Genomic DNA, 17,527 nt, shown 5'->3' with positions numbered 1-17,527 from the left:
GAAAAAAAATTTTTGACAAAATCCAACAGACAATCATGATAAATATTCTTGGCAAATTATTATCTATTGGCTTAATTCAATAACACCTATAATGAATGCAATTCCTGTTAAAATTATGGATTTTTTTTGTATAGACATAGACAAACTTATTCTAAAATTTATATGGAAAGTGTAGGCCCTAGAATAGTTAAAACAATCTTGACAAAGAAGGATAAAATGGGAGGAATCACTATGCTCAATACTGAGGCTCACTCTACAGATAGAGTAAGCAAGACAGTTGTGGTATCAATGAAAGAAATAAAGAATCCAGAAATTGACCCACACAAATATGCCCAACTGATTTCTGACAAATTTAAAAGCAATTCAGTGAAGGAAGGATAGTTTTTTTTTTTTTTTAAATAAGTGGTGCTATAGCAATTGGACATCCATAGCCAAAAATAAAAAAATAAAAAAAAAGAGAGAGAGAGAGAGAACTCAACCTAAATCTCACACCTTACACAAAAATTAACTCAAAATTGATTGTGGACCAAAATGTAAACTGTCAAAGGACAAAATTTTTAGAGGAAAAAAAAAATAGAAACAAGAAAAAAAAAAAATCCAGGAGATTATCTTCAGGGTCTAAGGCTGGGCAGAGAGTTAGACTTGACACCAAAAGCATGAGCCACAAAAGAATAAATGTACAAATTGTACCTCACATGAATTAAAAACTTTTCTTTGTAAGAAACCTTGTTAAGAGGTTGAAAAAACAAACTTTAGAGTTGGGGAAAATATTTGCAAACCACACATCTCGTATAGAACCAGTATCTAAAATATACAAAGAACGTTCAAAATATATCAATAAACAATCCACTTAGAAAATGGTCAAAATACATAAAGAGATATATTTCATCAAAGAGGATATACAGATAGCAATAAGCAAAGGTGTTCAATATAATTAGCCATTAGAGAAAGGCAAATTAAAATCACAGTGAGATATCACTCCATGCCTATCAGAATGGTAAAATAAAAAATAATGACAACAAAAAATAAATACTGGCAAAGATGCAAAGAAATTGGATCATTCCTACATCATTAGTAGTAATGTAAAATGGTACAGCCACTTTAGAAAGCAGTTTGTTCGTTTCTAATAAAACTCAACATGCTATTACCACAAGATACAGCAATTGCATTCTTGGATATGTATCACGTATTAATGAAAATTTATGTTCACACAAAAACCTACACAGAAATGTTCCTAGCAGCTTTATTCATAATTACCCCAAACTGGAAATAACCCAGAGGTCCTTCAGTGGGTGAACTGTTACACTGTGTTATATTAGATGCTACTGAGCAATAAAGAGCAATGAACTGTTAATACACACAACAACCTGAATGAATCTCCAGAGAATTATACTGAAAGAAAACAAAAATCCCAAAAGGTGTGATTTTATTTATATAAAATATTTGAAATGATAAAATTTTAGAGATGGGGAACTGATTAGTGTTTGGCGGGTGTTAAGAACAGGACTGGAGGGGAATATGTGTGAATGAGGTGGGTGTGGTTATAACAGAGCAACACAAGGGATCCTTGTAGGAATAAAATTGTTTAGCACCTTTACTGCAGTGGTGGATACAGAAATCTACAAATACGAGAAGACTGTACAGAATCAAATGCACAGACACACACATACAAAGAGAAGTGAGTACAAGAGGAGAAATCTGAATAGAATCAGTCAATTGAATCAATGTTAATATCCTGGTTTTGCAAAATGTTACCACTGGGGGAAACTGGTTAAAGGATATTATGAGATCTCCCCACGTTATTACTTACAACTGCCTATGAATCTATAATTATCTCAATTAATATGTCAACTAAAATAAAAACTAGATAATATCACACTGAATTTTGAATCCTAGTCAAGGAGTCTCAATTGTTTCAAATAGGCAGTTGGGAGCTATAGAAGCTGGTTGAGTATGCATGACTTGATTAGAGCTTTGGATGAAAAGAATCAATATGATGATAGTAAGTATGATGAATTAAAGAAGAAACTACCAATGGCGGGGACACTGAAAACCAGGATCGGGGATCAAGTAAGAGGTGATACTGAAGTGGACATTGCACCCAAGGACGTGTAGACTAGACCTGTGCCTTTGGTCACTTCAGCAACCACACATCCAACACACGCTCTCTTAGTCCAAGTTTTTTTGTAATTCACACAGTATGTGAGAATCTGATAATAAAGCAAAGGTAGTTCTGAGTTATTTCATTATGTTGAATTAATTCTTTTATGCCATGTTTTTAACATTCTGGTAAAAGGCAGAAACATTTTTAGTCCTTGGTTTCAATAATATTACAATTTTATAACTGTAAATGAAATAAGTTTTCTAATCACTGTGATAATTGGCATGTTTTTAAAAATAATTTTAGGTGTTTGAAGATTGGAAAAATATATTAGACTTGTGATTTAAATTAATTTTAATTAAATGTTTAGAAAATTTTGATTAAATTTATAATCAACAATTTTAAGTGTCTGAGGACCTTTAATTTGTTAACTTTGAATGTTTTGATTTATTAGTCATATGAGCAGACTTTAAATGTTCAAAGAAATATTATTTAATGAATTTGTACATGTATTTAATTGTGTATGAAATAAAATACAACAGGAGTGAAGTTCCTCGTGCATTTAAAGGTTACCATCATCAAATTGCAGATCTGGAATCCAAGTCCTTCTCTGCCTCTGTGACAACCAGGCTGCCCTGGACAAGTTTGCATCCTCTCTCTACAGTCAGATCTGGAAGGAGCAATGGATCTTACCTTATGGGGTTGTCCATCCTGGACACTGTGAGGAAGGCAGCAAGATTGGCTGTGTAGGAGGAGCACACGATGAGGGTAAAGAGCCACCAGCTGCCCATCACGATGCGCATGGCCATGGAGTTCACTGAGGACTCACCACCTGCAGGAGGCAGGTGAAGAGCATTGGTCCTGAGCTTCCACTCTCACTCTCATCCCCAGGGAAATTATCTGCCCCGCGGCCAGGATCAGGGAGCCACCCTGGTGATGAACTGGGGAGCTTGAAAGTGATGGCTGGCTGGTTATGGTGGGCGGTGACAATTCTGGGGGAAAAAAAAATCCTAAGACCACCAATCTTGGAAAGAGATGGAGGACCACAAAATACAGAAAAGCTCGGACTGGCATTTTCAGTGATGTGATATATTTCAAAAGGCCAAGAATTGAGTTCTGAATATCAAAATCTTTCAGTTAGAAGAGTCTGCCTCACTGTGTGGAGAACTCCCAGAGCTGAGACCGTACAGAAGGTCCCTTTCCATTTTAAATTCCCATGGATTAGGCTCAGGAATTCTGTAAATGTAAAATTACCTCCTACCTGCAGTGTTCCCTCGCTTTCTTTTAAACCTCAGAAATGAGGTGTACCAAATCACTTTTATTAATATGCAGCCCTCAGTAGATGACTTTTTCTTTCTCTAGGCTTTTTCAGAAATCATTGCATGTGACTTTTAGTCAGAAGCTGCCTCTTTGAGGCCACTTATTTCTCCTTGGTCCCTTAGGTGATAGCAGAAAAAAAGCTTCTCACTGACTATTCGTATGAAACCTCTCAAGCAGGTAATGCGTGCTTTGCCATGCCGCAAACAGGGCCAGGACTCACGTTAGCAACTCTGCAATCTGTTGTTTCTGGTCAAAATTGCACAATCCTGCAACCCCTACAAGTGCTCTCCAGACTCCTCAGAGATAGGAGGTTTTGGATCTCAAGAATGGCTGAAGTACTGCTTAGGTGATTGTAAAACAATTGTGATATTTTTATCCCATTAAGACTTCAAATTTAAGCAAGATACAGTTTTCATCTGACAACTCCGTCTGCATAACAATCAGTCTAATGTGGCAGGGGAGGAAAGTGCCAAGCAGAACTCCAAAGTTAATTTTATCTAAAGTAGAAAATCAGGATTTGAAGTTAAGTTCCTTGGTGTCATTATTGCATTTAGTTCCTAGGTGACATTACTCAGAGAAATTGGATGCAGCATGATATCAGTACGACCTTAAAGACTAAATAAAATTGCATTTGCAATGACTTTGGCGAAATGCATCTAAGAACTTTGCCAATGGACAAGTTCTTCCAGACCCCCTGGGGCTATTTCAACAGCGGGGAAAACCAGGAGGGTACCTTGCTGTACGAAGGCTCCATAGACGATCCAGATGGCACTGTGTAAGGTGGCAGAAGTCGAGGGTCGGGGCTGGGCGGCAGTCTGGGCCCGCACAGCCTGAATCCGGTTCAACACGAATATCAGCACGCCAACCACCGGGATGGCTGCTGCGATGCAGGCCCAGACGGCAAAGTCAAACGGAGCAAAAAGGGAGAAGATGCTGATTTTCTCCTCTGGCTTCTTGAGGAGGATCCCCACCGAGTAGTCCATGTAGCGCTTGCTGAAGTCCACCACGCTCTCGCGCTCCGGGGTGATGGTGATGGCGGAGATGGCCAGGTCTGCCCTCTGAAAGGCAAACCCATCTCATCAACGGCGGTCCTCAGCTTACTGCTGGGTGCCACCCTGGCCGACGCCTGCCCTCTCTGCCCTTTGGGTTGTTCTGTTCAGAGGAAAGGGAGTCAAGAGTTGACCCCTCGTGACCTTGAATACTGTAGGGAAAATCCAGCGCTAAGTTGTCTGTTCTTACCTCCTTCGCCTTACAAATTTCTCTCCCAAACCCTAAAAACTCGTGGAAACCACTTCTGGAGGAGAGAGTCTATAAACCATCTTCATTCCTGTGCGAATTGCAGTTTTTCTGCACTTTCTTATTGGTCCCCCTAGCGAACTCTCTCTCTTCCTGGTATTTCCCTCTTGCTGTGCCCCAGCGCCCTCCGACTCCCTTCTATTTCCTGCTGCATTTAGCTACCTCTTTCCTATACTTCAAGGCCACAGGGACACTCCATTATTCTCATCAAGCCTCTCCCAGCTCCATTAGGCCACACAGATAACTTTCTTTTCTAAAACACTTTACAAGTTCTCTGGTGAGTTGTACAGCTACCTCGAATCTCATTCACATATCAGTCTTAGGTTGTTTCATATGCAGACTGTACATCAGACAGTAACGTCCTCTAAGAAAAAAGGGGTCATCTACTTCTTTTGATCTTCCACCTCCCTTAACTCATGGCTTCTCAGACATATGGGCTGATTCTTCCTTGAGGAAAACCGTGCTGTGAAGGGGCCCTCTGGGCATCCAGTGCTGTGACCTCACACGTACCTCCCAAGACTTTTGCTTTCCCAGATGGGCTTAATTTAAAAATAGGCATATTACTTAGCCATAAAAAAAAGAATAAAATAATGTCATTTGCAGCAACATGGATGGACCTAGAGATTGTCATTATAAGTGAAGTAAGCCAGAAAGAGGAAAAAAAAATGATATCACTAATATGTGGAATCTAAAAAAAAAAAAAAAAAAGAAGGACACTATGAACTCATCTACAAAGCAGAAACAGACTTGCAGACACAGTAAACAATCTATGGTTACCAAGGAAAGGGGGTGAGAAGGTAAATTTGGGAGCTTGGGATTTACAAATGTTAGCCACTATATATAAAATAGACTTTAAAAAGTTTCTTCTGTATAGCACAGGGAACTATGTTCAAGATCTTGTAATAACCTTTAATGAAAAAAATATGAAAATGAATATATGGATGTTATGCATGACTGGGGATTGTACAGAAATTGACACTATAATTGACTATACTTCAGTAAAAATAAATAAATAAATAAAAATAAAAATATATATATAAAAAATAGACAAAACCTCATTAAGGTGGAACTAGACTCTGAGGTTAAAGCTACCAAGACTGGTGGAGCCTCGGCTTCTCATGCCTTGGTGGATGTTGGCCGGCAGTAATAGACTTAAAGTACCTGCTTCAACCTCAAGCACGTTAAAAGGTACAGTGACCATCTCCGTCTTGGCTCTTGGGCCTCTAAGTAGGAGGCGTTGTGAGAACCAAGTTTATTTTAGAATGACCAGTTGTGACAACTGAGCCAAACTACATGTTCAAATGGGAGAAAACTACACAGAAAGATTTTGTCAGGTCTAACATGTGGGCTGGAGGGGGAGATGTACTGATGTTCTAAACTGTGAAAGCCAACAACACACCTAGAGTAAGGAGAAAAAATGTTGGAGGTGAACATGTCGCTGCACAGACTTGTCACAGCTGTATCTCTGGCTCCTGCTTTCTCTTCTCATAAACCCAAGATCCAGGGAGGGGTTTTTGTTTTGTTTGTTTTGTTTTGTTTTGTTTTGTTTTGTTTTGTTTTGTTTTGTTTTGTTGTTGTTTTAAGGATTCAGAGAGTTTGGGGCATATTTAAGGACTGAGAAAGTGACCTAGTGGATCAGGGTAGGTTTACAATACAGGATGGAAGGAAATTAATTTATGAAACCAGGTCCAGGGCACAAGGGAAACAACTCATGGCACAGATGGAGGGGTGAGCTGTAACAGGGGGAAAAACACTCCCCTCTCTGAAACTGGAGGTGAGGGCATGTGTCCCCAGATGTGAATTTCACAGGAAGTTGAAGTAGAACTTCATGCCCAGAAGTCTCCATTTCTTTCCTGAATATAAGACGACTTTTTTTTTTTAATTTAGTATAGAAGATTATTAGGTGGCTTGAAGAGGAAGATAAATTTTGGAAACAGTCTCTAAGAAACATAGCCAAGAGGCCCAATAAAGAACAAGTTAAGGAACGCGGGCTGTCCTGAAGGCCTGGCTGAGATGGGAGGCCACACCCTGTCCGTACGTATCCATCTGGACAAATTTGCGATTTTCTCTTCTAACTGTGAAGAGCAACCAGGACGTCAGAGTCAGAGGGTAGATAACAGAATCAAGACAGGGTTTCAGTGCAGCAAGAAATCAAGAATAATTTAGGAGACTCACAAAGGATGAAGGGAGCAGGGGTTTGTCTGGACAACCACAGAAGGCCCACCAGGCGGGAGAGGATGCGGCATCAGAAGGGCACAGAAATCTCAGAGAAGAATAAACCTCAAATAGCAAGTGAAAAGGGCCAGACACAAAAGTCCACATATTGTATGACTCCATCTGTATTAAATGTTCACAAAAGCAAATCTATAGAGACAGCAGATAGACTAATGGTGCCTAGGGCTGGGGTTGGGAGTGGGTTTAACTGTAAATGAGTATGAGGGATCTCCCTGGGGCGATGGAAGTATTGTAAAACTAGATTATGGTGAAGGTTGCACAACTCACTAGATTTCCTAAAACTCGTTGAATTATACATCAGAAATCGGGTGAATTGTTTATATAAATCATTCCACAGTAAAGCTGCTGTTTTTTAAAGCTTAGGAGAAACTAGAGAGAATATGGGCCTCGTGTCTATCTTTAGGGGTTTATAAAGCAAAGGGACTGAGTTTTAGGGACAAAGGCCAGAAAAAGTCAGCAGGTGGACAGGTTGCAGTCATGGAGTGGGACAGTGACAGCAACATGTAAGACGCTAACAAGATGCATGGGTCCAGGTACCGGAGCAGAGCACGAGCAAAGGTCACTGGAGGTAAGAGGGTCAAAGCACTGGAAGCCCAGGGTTGTCTGTAGGGCTGTCAGAAATGGCGAGACTGATGGCCATAGTCACACTGGACAGGGAGGACTTGAGCAGATCCACTATCATAAATGACTGTCAGGAAATGATCCAAGGGTCAGTCATGGGACAGCAGGGGCAAGGATGGGGACACAATGAATTGGCTGCATGCCATGAGTCTCAACGAGGATCCAGGTTCTACAGGAAGGTGGAAGAGTAATGGCTTGATATTAACACGAGGAGCTAGGGAATGCCACCTCACTTACACGCGGCGATGCAGACACACCCGCACACTCATGCACACATACGCATGCATGTGGACACACACATGATATAGACATCTACTTGGGGGCTGTGAAGAAGAGAATAAGCAAGCACCAGTCCCCACCACGAGAACTGGGTTCTTATTTCAGCCCCAGTGTGAGGATGGGTTTTATGAAGGGTGTATTACACAGCAGACACAGTGGATGGGTTTCAAAGGAACAGGCACAGAAGGAAAGCACAGAGCGCCAGGGAATGAGAAAATAAAAGAGTAAAAATGGATACAGCAAGGAGGAAGAGGGTTGAGGAAAAGAGGGTCTTGGTGTGTGGAGAGTGGTGACTATATTCTTTCCAGCTGGGCCCAAGATTCCTACTTCACAATGGGCCCAGTTAAGAGATTAGCCCGGAGGCAGACGAGGGTGCCCCTCCCCGGGGACCTGCTTTGGGACCTACCTTGCTGATGAGCTCCCCGATCATCCCGTTCCAGGAGGTGTTATGGAGCTGGTGACCGTACCTGCCATCAGGGGCCTGGTAAATCTCATATTTGAAGCCCAGAGCCTTGGCCAGTGCATCCAGGACATCAATGGAGAACCCTTTGTAGCGCTTGGGCTGACCAAGGATGTTCTCAGCCACCATCACGAAAGGCTCTTCCTGAGGACAACAGAATGAATGTTCTTCAACTCAATAACAGGTTCATCAACACACATCTTCCCAGGGTACTGATGGAGAGACCAAGCCAATGAATCATAACTTCAGAACATTTTGGATTTACCCAATTTAGGCCTGGAGTCTGAACCTCTCTTCCCTTTCCTAAAGCACTTTATGGAGACTCAGGGTACAATACACAGGAAAGTCTTTCCAACTGGTTTGTTGATGGAGGAACAAAGATTTACTTGTCCTCTATCATCTGAGACTCAGCCCAGAACATCATCTCCCAGAACAATATGACTTGTTTTCATCCCTTCATTTGTGACATTCAGGACTCTGTGCTTAGGAAATGCCATAATTCTCCAGGACCCACATAAGAAATGGGGATACTTCTCATCCAGGATAATAAATGACAATAAATCTCTGTGACATTGGACTGAGAGAAGACAGTATTCCATCTATCAGACTGTACTAGGAGATGGATGCTGAGTCACAGGACAAGGTCACACCACAAGTCAAGGACAGGATGGGATTAAACCCCACAGGGTCCCATCCAGGGTATGTTCACATTCACACATTTTGTGCTGTCACATGTGATCCTATAGGGCACGCGATCATCTGGAAAACACCCCAACCTTCCCTACCACAGACCTGTGAAACTGAACAAGATGGGGCCTTTTGCAACAGTCCCAGAGACTACACCTTATTAATTTAATTTGGGGGAGGGGTGTAAGGTATAATGTGTATTCATGGTGTGCATATGGGCAATGCAGGGATACTGCTGTCAAAGATTTCTAGAACCCAGGGGGCGCTCATGCTTGTTAGAACAGAGGGGAATGATTGGATCATGTCTGACCAGCTAATAAAAGATAAATCTAAAATGTCTCCTACAGTTCAGAAAAGGCAAAGAACGAAATGGAAAGGAAGATGCCTTCTGAGGTGTCTGAAAGATGTAAAAGTCTCTGATTCCAGAACAACTGTGCAGAAATATTCTAACCAATGGTCTTTGCTATGAACTTTGTGTCACACGGGCCCATCAAGGGTGTTGGGTTCTGGAAAAATGTCCTCCCAGCATCTTCCTGGGGGCTCTGGCTACTAGTAAAGCTCTTTTAAGGACTAGCAGTAGGTCAAGATCCTGTAGACATCCAAGAACAAGTGTAGTTGTGTCCATTCTGGAGCTCAGCACTGGATCTGGCCTAGAGCAGCCCCGTGACCTCCTGTGGAACGTCTCAGAGGCTCCAGGGCAGAATCTCCAATCTTATTCTTCCTTCATTATCCACAAAATTCTCAAGAGTGAAAGGTCTTCTGAAAGCTCCAGCCACTACTTAAGACACCCTTCTCTCCAGACCCAGCATTAGGCCAAACAGAGAGAAGCCTCTGGCTCAAAAGCCTGAGTGGTGGCCCTCCCCATGTGCCCATGATCCTACCAAGACAGTCACCACTTTGAGAGTCAGTCCTTGGAGGCGGCTGCCCATGGGCCTCTCCTGCAGGCTGCCATTCAGACCCTTCTCTGAGTCCCACGTCGCCAGCTGTGAAGGAAAAAGGGAGTGTGAGGGATGGAGCGGGCACGTGTGCACATCTTAGGAACTGCCTCCTAATCTGGGCTCCTGAGTCAGGCAGATAGGCAGACAACAGCCCTACGAGTTTCCCAGAGACCCAAAGCCATCTTAAAACCTTAGAAAGAACAAAGGTGGGACAGACAGAGTCCCACCTCCTCCGTCAGCTCATCTGGATCTCAAGGACTCGCCACCTCCTTGAAATGAAACCAGTTGGTAAGAACTTATTTCTGGAATGAACGTTTATATCCAATTTTACTCTGTCCACCTACTGAGGCTATGTCACTGTGTCACTCACAAAGTGTGCTCTGTCTTAAATGACTCCTTTGACTTGCCCAGGCCAGGAGGTTCTTGAGTGCAGCCGCTGCCACCACCAGAGCAGGATGGGGCTCAACAGTGAAGCAGGTAACAAAGACCCATGTGGACAGCTGTCCTGCACCCACATGCCTACTGCAAGCAGGATCGGGGGCTCACTGTCTGTCTTCACTGTAGTGTGAACTTCATGATTTTGCCTGATAGGCAGGTAGAGGCCAAGAATAGCCGTGCTCTGGGTCTGCTGTACCTCCTGAACTGCAGAATCTGTCCAGTAGCCTGATGCATCCCTGACAGGCACCTAAGGGGGTCAAGAAGACCCCATCCTGGCTCAGAAACGACAGGAGACATAGACGTTCTTGGGACCGCTTCACTTCCCTGCATCCCTGCAGGGCCTGAGCAACAGCGATGCAACCTTTGTCTGAGCAACGATCCTCAATCATTAATTGGTGAGCTGTAAAAAGATACAGAGACTGGCCCCATCTAAGGCCAACAGAATCAGGACCTCAGTGCTTGGACACAGGAATATTAATGCTTCCCCTATAATCTTCACTGCAAACCTCTGCTCTTCTAGGTCACTGGGTCTCTGACTTCACCTCGTATTAGAATCTCTAAAGAGGGCTTTTAAAACATACCAAAGCCTGGGCCCCACCCCTAGAGATTCCAATTTAATTGGTCTGGAGAAGGCTGGATATGGATCATTTACTTCGCAGGTAATTCTAATGCAGGGCCAGGACTGTGGAAGCAGTGATCCACGAACCGTAATATGCAGACTGACCACCCAGGGATGTTGCATGCACTTTCTGATCCTGGGGCCTAAGATTATTCCTGTCTAACAAGCTCCCAGGTGCTACTGCTGCTGATCCATAAACCATCATTTCAGTAGCAAGGGCTTAAAAGATCAGACTGACACAGACAGATCTACCCTACATCAAGGAAAACCCACAAGACCCCTAGCTAGGCTGAGTGAAAGAACTATTCCTCTGTGGAGAAGTGCCACCAGGTGCCCTAAAGGAGCCACCCATAGTGCCACTGAAGGACACTCCTACTCTCCCAGCATCTCTGAGAGACCACAGTTCCAGAATCTGAGGGACTACTCCACCTGGAAGATACTAGAACCTGGAGGACGAAAGCAGGAACATCAGAATGAGATACGTGGTTCTAGGACCAGTTTAAAGGAACCTGGAAACTCCTGCTGTCACTTCGGACACGATACCAGCTAAGACCCACTCCACCCTAAATAACAAGATGCCTGGCAGTGATAAATGAGTCATTCAGTTAAGACCACAGCCATCTACTCCGAGGAGCTCCCCACAGCCACCACTCACTAATTTGGGGGCGTTGCAGTGAAGACTAAAGTTAAGCTCTACCCAAAATCCTGTTTAAGGACATCAAGATGCCATACTCTGGGAACTGGTATAGTGAGAAAGAAACATCATGGCTATTTCTCCAATGGGTCTTAGGAAATAGCCTTGGGACCCAGAATCCATTAAAATGCTAATGCAAGGGAAAAGACAGACTCAGACAAATAGAGTCAAGGTGTTGATCCCCTGCATTCTTTGGACCCTTTGCTATTGGACTCAGGGGACTCTGATGTGTATCTGGGCAGCCTGCATCTCATCCCCACAACTGGTTAGCCCAGGCACTGGGGTTGCTTAACCCATGTGTGATCTGCTGCACCTCCTGGGTTAGGTGGTGTTATAAAGTTTCCCTTTACTACCCCAGTGATTTACAGAGTCATAATGCAAGCAATCTTGTCCCAGTGATGACACGCCAGCTCCAGGGACTGGATATTCTACTCTGCACCAGGACCTGAATGCCTAACACCTGCTGCCAAACCTCCTTGGCACTGGTGAAGGGGCATCTGAACTCTGTGCCGCCCTGGCTTGGATCAGTACCTGGAAATGAGGCTCTGTGTAGCACTGATCAACCAGTCTTTACCTGTCCTTCTATTGGGATTGTAATTATTCATGAGTACTGAGACTGGAGGCAGGAAGAAGCAGTTGGGATAAAGCCCTGTCCTTCTAGGGGTTTAGCTCCAGAGAGAAGGGCTCTGTCTCTCAGTCCCTGTCCACAGCATCCTCTGCTTCTAGCCCGCTGCCTGGCTCAAGGCAGCAGCACTTCTGCGCCAGAGCATTGCAGCAGGCTCCCCATTGACCTCATTACCCCCAGCCTCTCTCTCTTACAGTCCACCTCCATTGTATTTATAATAATAATAATAATAAACCTCAAACATGAACTGTGTTAATTCCTAATTACTCCCCATTTCCCAAATCCCTCCCCTTTCTCATGCAGATGATGTCCCCTCCTGACTCTACATCCAGGTCCTTCCACCTAGGATGCCATTTCTCTTCGGCTGGGTCTGGTAAACTCTTCTTCAATTTTTTAAAAATAACTTGCTTTCACTTTTGGACAGTTTTAGATTCACAGAAAAGTTGCAAAAGTTATGCAGAGAATGTCCCTACGCCCCTAGCTCAGTTTCCCCTGTTGTTCAGATGTTACATCGGTGTGATACGTTCCTCACAACGATGAAACGTCGAGTTCAATCGTCACCATTTATTTATACAGAGCTGCAGCAGGAATGACCCCTAGCAACTTCCCTTCTGGACCTAAGTCAGTGCTATTTGCGTTTCTTACTCTGTCCCCTGGGATCAAAACCCTGTCTTCAAAAACTGTCCAGAGTCTCAAGTACTTGGATTGGACTTGGCCTCGCTTATTCCCATCTCAAGATTTCCAGCCTTGCCTTCAATGTCATTTCTCCTCTTGAGGATCAATTCCCACGTACTGGGATAGACTTGGGGAACTTGGAGATATTAAATTAGCATGAGTTAATAGATCTATGTTCTAGGTGTTTCCATTACTTACCTGAGTGACCTCAGCACATTTTACAGCACATTTTACACTCAAAATATAAGAGACAGTCAACAAATATTTTGGAATAAATTTAACTTCCCTGAGATTCCACTTTCTAATCTATAAAATGGAATAAAAATACCTTCCTTGCCCACCATGTTGAGGGGCTGTTCAAAGGAGAAAATAGTTTTGAAATAATGTTATAAAATAATTTAATTAATAATCATAAAGTAAAGAATCAGGATATAAAATGGTGTGTACCACACAACCTTAATTATTTTTTTTAAAGGTAGCGGAAACAACGGGAGGAAATATGTTAAAATGTAATATTTGGATTTATCTTGGTGGTGAAGTTACAAATAACCATGATTACTTCTTTGTGCTTTTCTATGTTTTTAATAGGTTTTTCATTACTTTCACAAGAAGGAAAACAAGCTTTTGATAGAAATAGCAAGCACGGGGTGATGAAGCAAAATCCTCTCACATGCACTTGTATGATTGAAGCTGAAAGCAAGGAAGTAATCAAAGTAAATTATCTGTTGGTGTGTCAAGGCCAGTCTGAGAGTCAGAGCTTAATAGCTCAGTCCTCTTGAGACAGGAGGAAAGAGGGCAGGGCACAACCACTAAAAGAATAACATAGCTGTTGAGGATGCAACATAAACTGGTTAGAACCAACTAGGCCCAAGATGGCGGAAGATTCAACTTCCAGTAGACCTTGAGCCTCATTACAGGCTCACTGTAATACGTTAGCTGCTAAATGACACACCCACAGGCACCATGACAGTTCCCAAGCTGACGGTAAAAGGCCAAAAATTGGACAGGGGCCCAATTCTTGGGAATCCCAGCCCGTTCCCCAAAACAGTTGGAATAATCCTCCCACTTGTTAGCATATGAAAGTGCCCATCCCATAAAAACTAACCGCCCCTGCACCCCAGGGCTGCTCTCCCTTCTGAGATGAACCACATTTTGCCTATGGAATATGTATCTAATTAATCCTCACTTTACTTTCTTGACCTCTGGGTCTCGTCTCTGAATTCTTTCTGCGATGAGACAAGAACCTACTGTCTGGTAACAGAACCTACTCTGCAGGAGCACTGGCTGCAGGGGGCTGTGGTCGAGGGCCCTGTCTCCTAGAAGACGCACATTGGGAGGTCCTCCAGCAAAGCATCACACATTCTAAGACATCTCCACGATGGTGCAGGGCCCCAGGAGCCCGCTGGGTTTGGAGACAGGGAAGCAGCCCTTCCTGAGGCCCGGTTCTGTGAAGACACACAATCACTCTCCACTAAGAAAGTGGGGCAGCACCAAATCATGTTAGTTACTATTCAGACAATCCTAACACAAGGCCATTTAAATCAAAGTGCAGCTTCCTGAGAGGGGGAAGACATTCTTCTAAATCTGTTATTATTATGCTTATTTTTTTGTCTGAAACTACTTAGGGCTTAAAGGTTTTGTTTTTTTTTTTAATTGTTTTTCAGTACAGATTTCTCTCTCCCTGGCCTTCAGGCATTCTGTACTCTGACAAAGAGAAAAAAAAAATACTTCAAAGAGAAACCAAGATTCTGCCTTCAAACACATCAAAGTGTAACCATGTCCCAGGATCCAGATTCGAGTTGGGCAGGAAAGTTTATTATTCCCTCACATCAGCCTGAAGCCAAGACCCCAGGCTGGGTCCCCTTGTTTTCACAAAGCCCTGTGTTCTCGCCCAAATCTTAAGACTGGAGTGGTAAACTGTCATCCTTTCTGAGTGAGGACATCCCTCTGAGCACCCGATATGTAAGACCAGAACAGAGAAAGGCATAATCCTTTCTAAACAAAATCTTTGGTTTAAAAGACTCCAGTGGAATGTTTAAAAATAAAATAAAGCCTTTAAATGGACTCCCAAACTTGCAGTCCACCAAGATTAGGAGAGACTGTGTCCTGCCTTCCTCCCCAGGGTAGCTGGGGCTGCCGGTTCAAGATGCTAGAGAAAAGTTTCAAATCATAAAAGCCAAATGAGGCTGATAGGTTTGATAAATGCGAAGCCAGAAAAACCTTTCACCCAAAGAAGTCCTGACACTTAGTCATACAGCTGCAAACCATTTCATTTGTACATAAGTGTGTCTGCTCTGACTTCCCCTTGTGTTTTGCAGACAGAATTCTGTTCATGGGCTCGATGAATTTATGGCCACAGACACCCAATTTTGACAGCTGACCTGTCAAGATCAGCGCCTGAAAAACTAATTTCCAGCTCTGTTAAACAAAACGAGAACTGTCGTGATTTGATAAGACAGCTACGGTTTTCATTCATTGCCAAGATCCGCTCTACCCAGACCAGAAGCGTGGATGGAGCCAGAGGTTACAGCGCAGTCAGCACTTGAAAGGCGATATATGGTTTCAAAATCTGATTATGACAAACAACCGTTCAGGAGATCAGCCGATAGGAGAATAAATTTCATAAACCACTGGTCTCAGGAAAATATATTTCCTGAGTCAATCTCAGTGTTCTCCATGTTAGTGTTTGAGTTGTGAGAAGTAGGGGTTTGGGACTTTGTGGCTTCTCCTTACTAAATGCAGGACCATTGACCAGAAATGGGATGCTCCTCCTTTGGAAGACTGGGCATTGTGGTCTGTAGTCTAGTTCTAGAGGGGTCTTAAAGGGCTGTGGTCTTTTCATGGGGAGGGGGGAAGGAGGGAGGAGGAAATTCAATTGCTTTACAGCCCAGAGTATGACCAACTGGACATAAAGAGCCTGGTCAATTCCTTGGGAGGGAGGGAAGGAAGGTAGGTAGGTTCGCTTCACCCCACATCTCCTATTTAGCTTTATCCGACAGAACAGAATAACAGATCAATAACCTCTATCATCATGTTTCACAACTGAGTGAACAATACTTTGGTGCTGAGCTTGTCTCAAGAGAGCGCTGGAAGCAGGAAATGAAGTTTTTATGACTAAGCCTGTCAGACGTCACAGCCATACTTGGGGTCCCACGTGAGCTGTTACCCCATTGACCAGCAATTGCCGTCAGCTGAGCCCAGACACCCTCGGCGGGGATGCAGGCTTCCATATGAGGGCACACGTTGTTTACCATCACGTCGGTACGGGGGGCTTTTCTAAAATAATAAACCCTCTGTTAGCTTTGACTCCTTTGTCCATTTTTATTGGAAAATAAATTGGTCGGGTGTACGTTTCAAAGAATCACAGCCCTGGGTAGGGGTTCAGCCGGCTCTGATTTTGGTCAGAAAATTGCACATTTTAAACTTTGGCTAAATGCAAGGACAACATGTTTAGACACAAACAGGGCACCTTGGAAGCAGAGTGTGAGCACCTGAGGGTAGGATATTGATATCTGTAGCCAGGGTTCCTGAAGTAAAGTCTCATTTGAGAATTCATTTTGAGAATTCCAGTATATCGGGGCTACTGAGGGCAGGCCTTTAGAGTATGAACCACAAGAGATGACCATCAGGTCAGATGTATCTACTGAGAAAGGGGCCAGGACCACTCTTGAGGCTCCAGATGTGCTGTGTAGGAGGGCAGAGGGGACTCATTCTGGGATGGGGAGAGCTGCCAAGTCTCGGCCCATGCGTGCTGGCACAGGGAATTAAGCATTTGGTGAAAGTTGTGCTTTTTTAAAATAAGCCCCGGCATTACTTGGGCTAAATGTCCAAAGGGAAGAGCCCTTAGGAAGTCAATCAAAAGGGAAATAAGCCGAAGAGATATCACATATGGGGGCTTCATGAAAAACCTTTAGCAAGAATGAAAGATACTCCCCCCAGGGGGCATTGGAGAGGAAGATGCTTAAAATCAGACATGCCATTGACCCTGGCAACCAGGTCATTCCTGATAGAGGTCACAGAGAGGCCCAAACGCCAGCCTCTCCTATCTGAAAGCCCAGGGCACAGAGGGCTCACTGAGCCCATACTGACCGACTCTGATGGTGCCAGCAATGGAATTCTTCTGCCACGTTAACAGGGACGATGGAGGCAGATCTACTTCTGCTTAAGATCCAGAAAGCATATTGCTCTCATTGTAACAAACAAACAAATAGTTAGATCATCAGTACAACTGTATTAAAAAAAATTATCCTCGGAGAGACCTGTGGTCATAAGACCATCTGGTGAGCTGAATTTCAAAGGATGAGAAGCCCCTCCAAGAAGAGACAGGATATAAGAAATATTTCCTTTGGCAGATGGTGGGACAAAAGAGGTGGTAGTTATATGAGTGGATAAGAAGGACAAAACCTGAAATTTCAGCAAATTCTCACGGGCTGTGTGTGGACCACCATGACAGTGAGGCTCCTGGGAGCCCAAACTCAAGGTGGGGCCACATGTTCTCATTAGCTCTTTCCACCAAGCCGCCACTGGGTGGAGGGTGAG

The 17,527-nt window shown here is 43.6% G+C and overlaps 1 protein-coding gene across 3 annotated transcripts in view; it reads right to left on the bottom strand.

The window, feature by feature from the left end:
* The window catches only part of GRID1 (glutamate ionotropic receptor delta type subunit 1), a 629,200-nt gene that overhangs the window by 101,272 nt on the left and 510,401 nt on the right, over nt 1-17,527 (bottom strand). For 2 of the 3 annotated variants that reach the window (XM_031461022.2, XM_031461024.2), the window contains exons 9-12: nt 9,881-9,982; nt 8,259-8,456; nt 4,155-4,479; nt 2,795-2,933 (exon numbers count right to left, since the gene is read on the bottom strand). In XM_031461022.2, coding sequence (XP_031316882.2) covers nt 2,795-2,933; nt 4,155-4,479; nt 8,259-8,456; nt 9,881-9,982 — 764 coding nt within the window. The remainder of the gene's footprint in view (nt 1-2,794; nt 2,934-4,154; nt 4,480-8,258; nt 8,457-9,880; nt 9,983-17,527) is intronic. The other variant, XM_031461023.2, reaches the window with a different exon arrangement.

This window comes from Camelus dromedarius, chromosome 8, assembly GCF_036321535.1.
Source record: "Camelus dromedarius isolate mCamDro1 chromosome 8, mCamDro1.pat, whole genome shotgun sequence".
Lineage (NCBI taxonomy): Eukaryota > Metazoa > Chordata > Mammalia > Artiodactyla > Camelidae > Camelus > Camelus dromedarius.
Note: the sequence above shows the minus strand (reverse complement) of the source record. Positions and strands in the feature narration are given on the sequence as shown.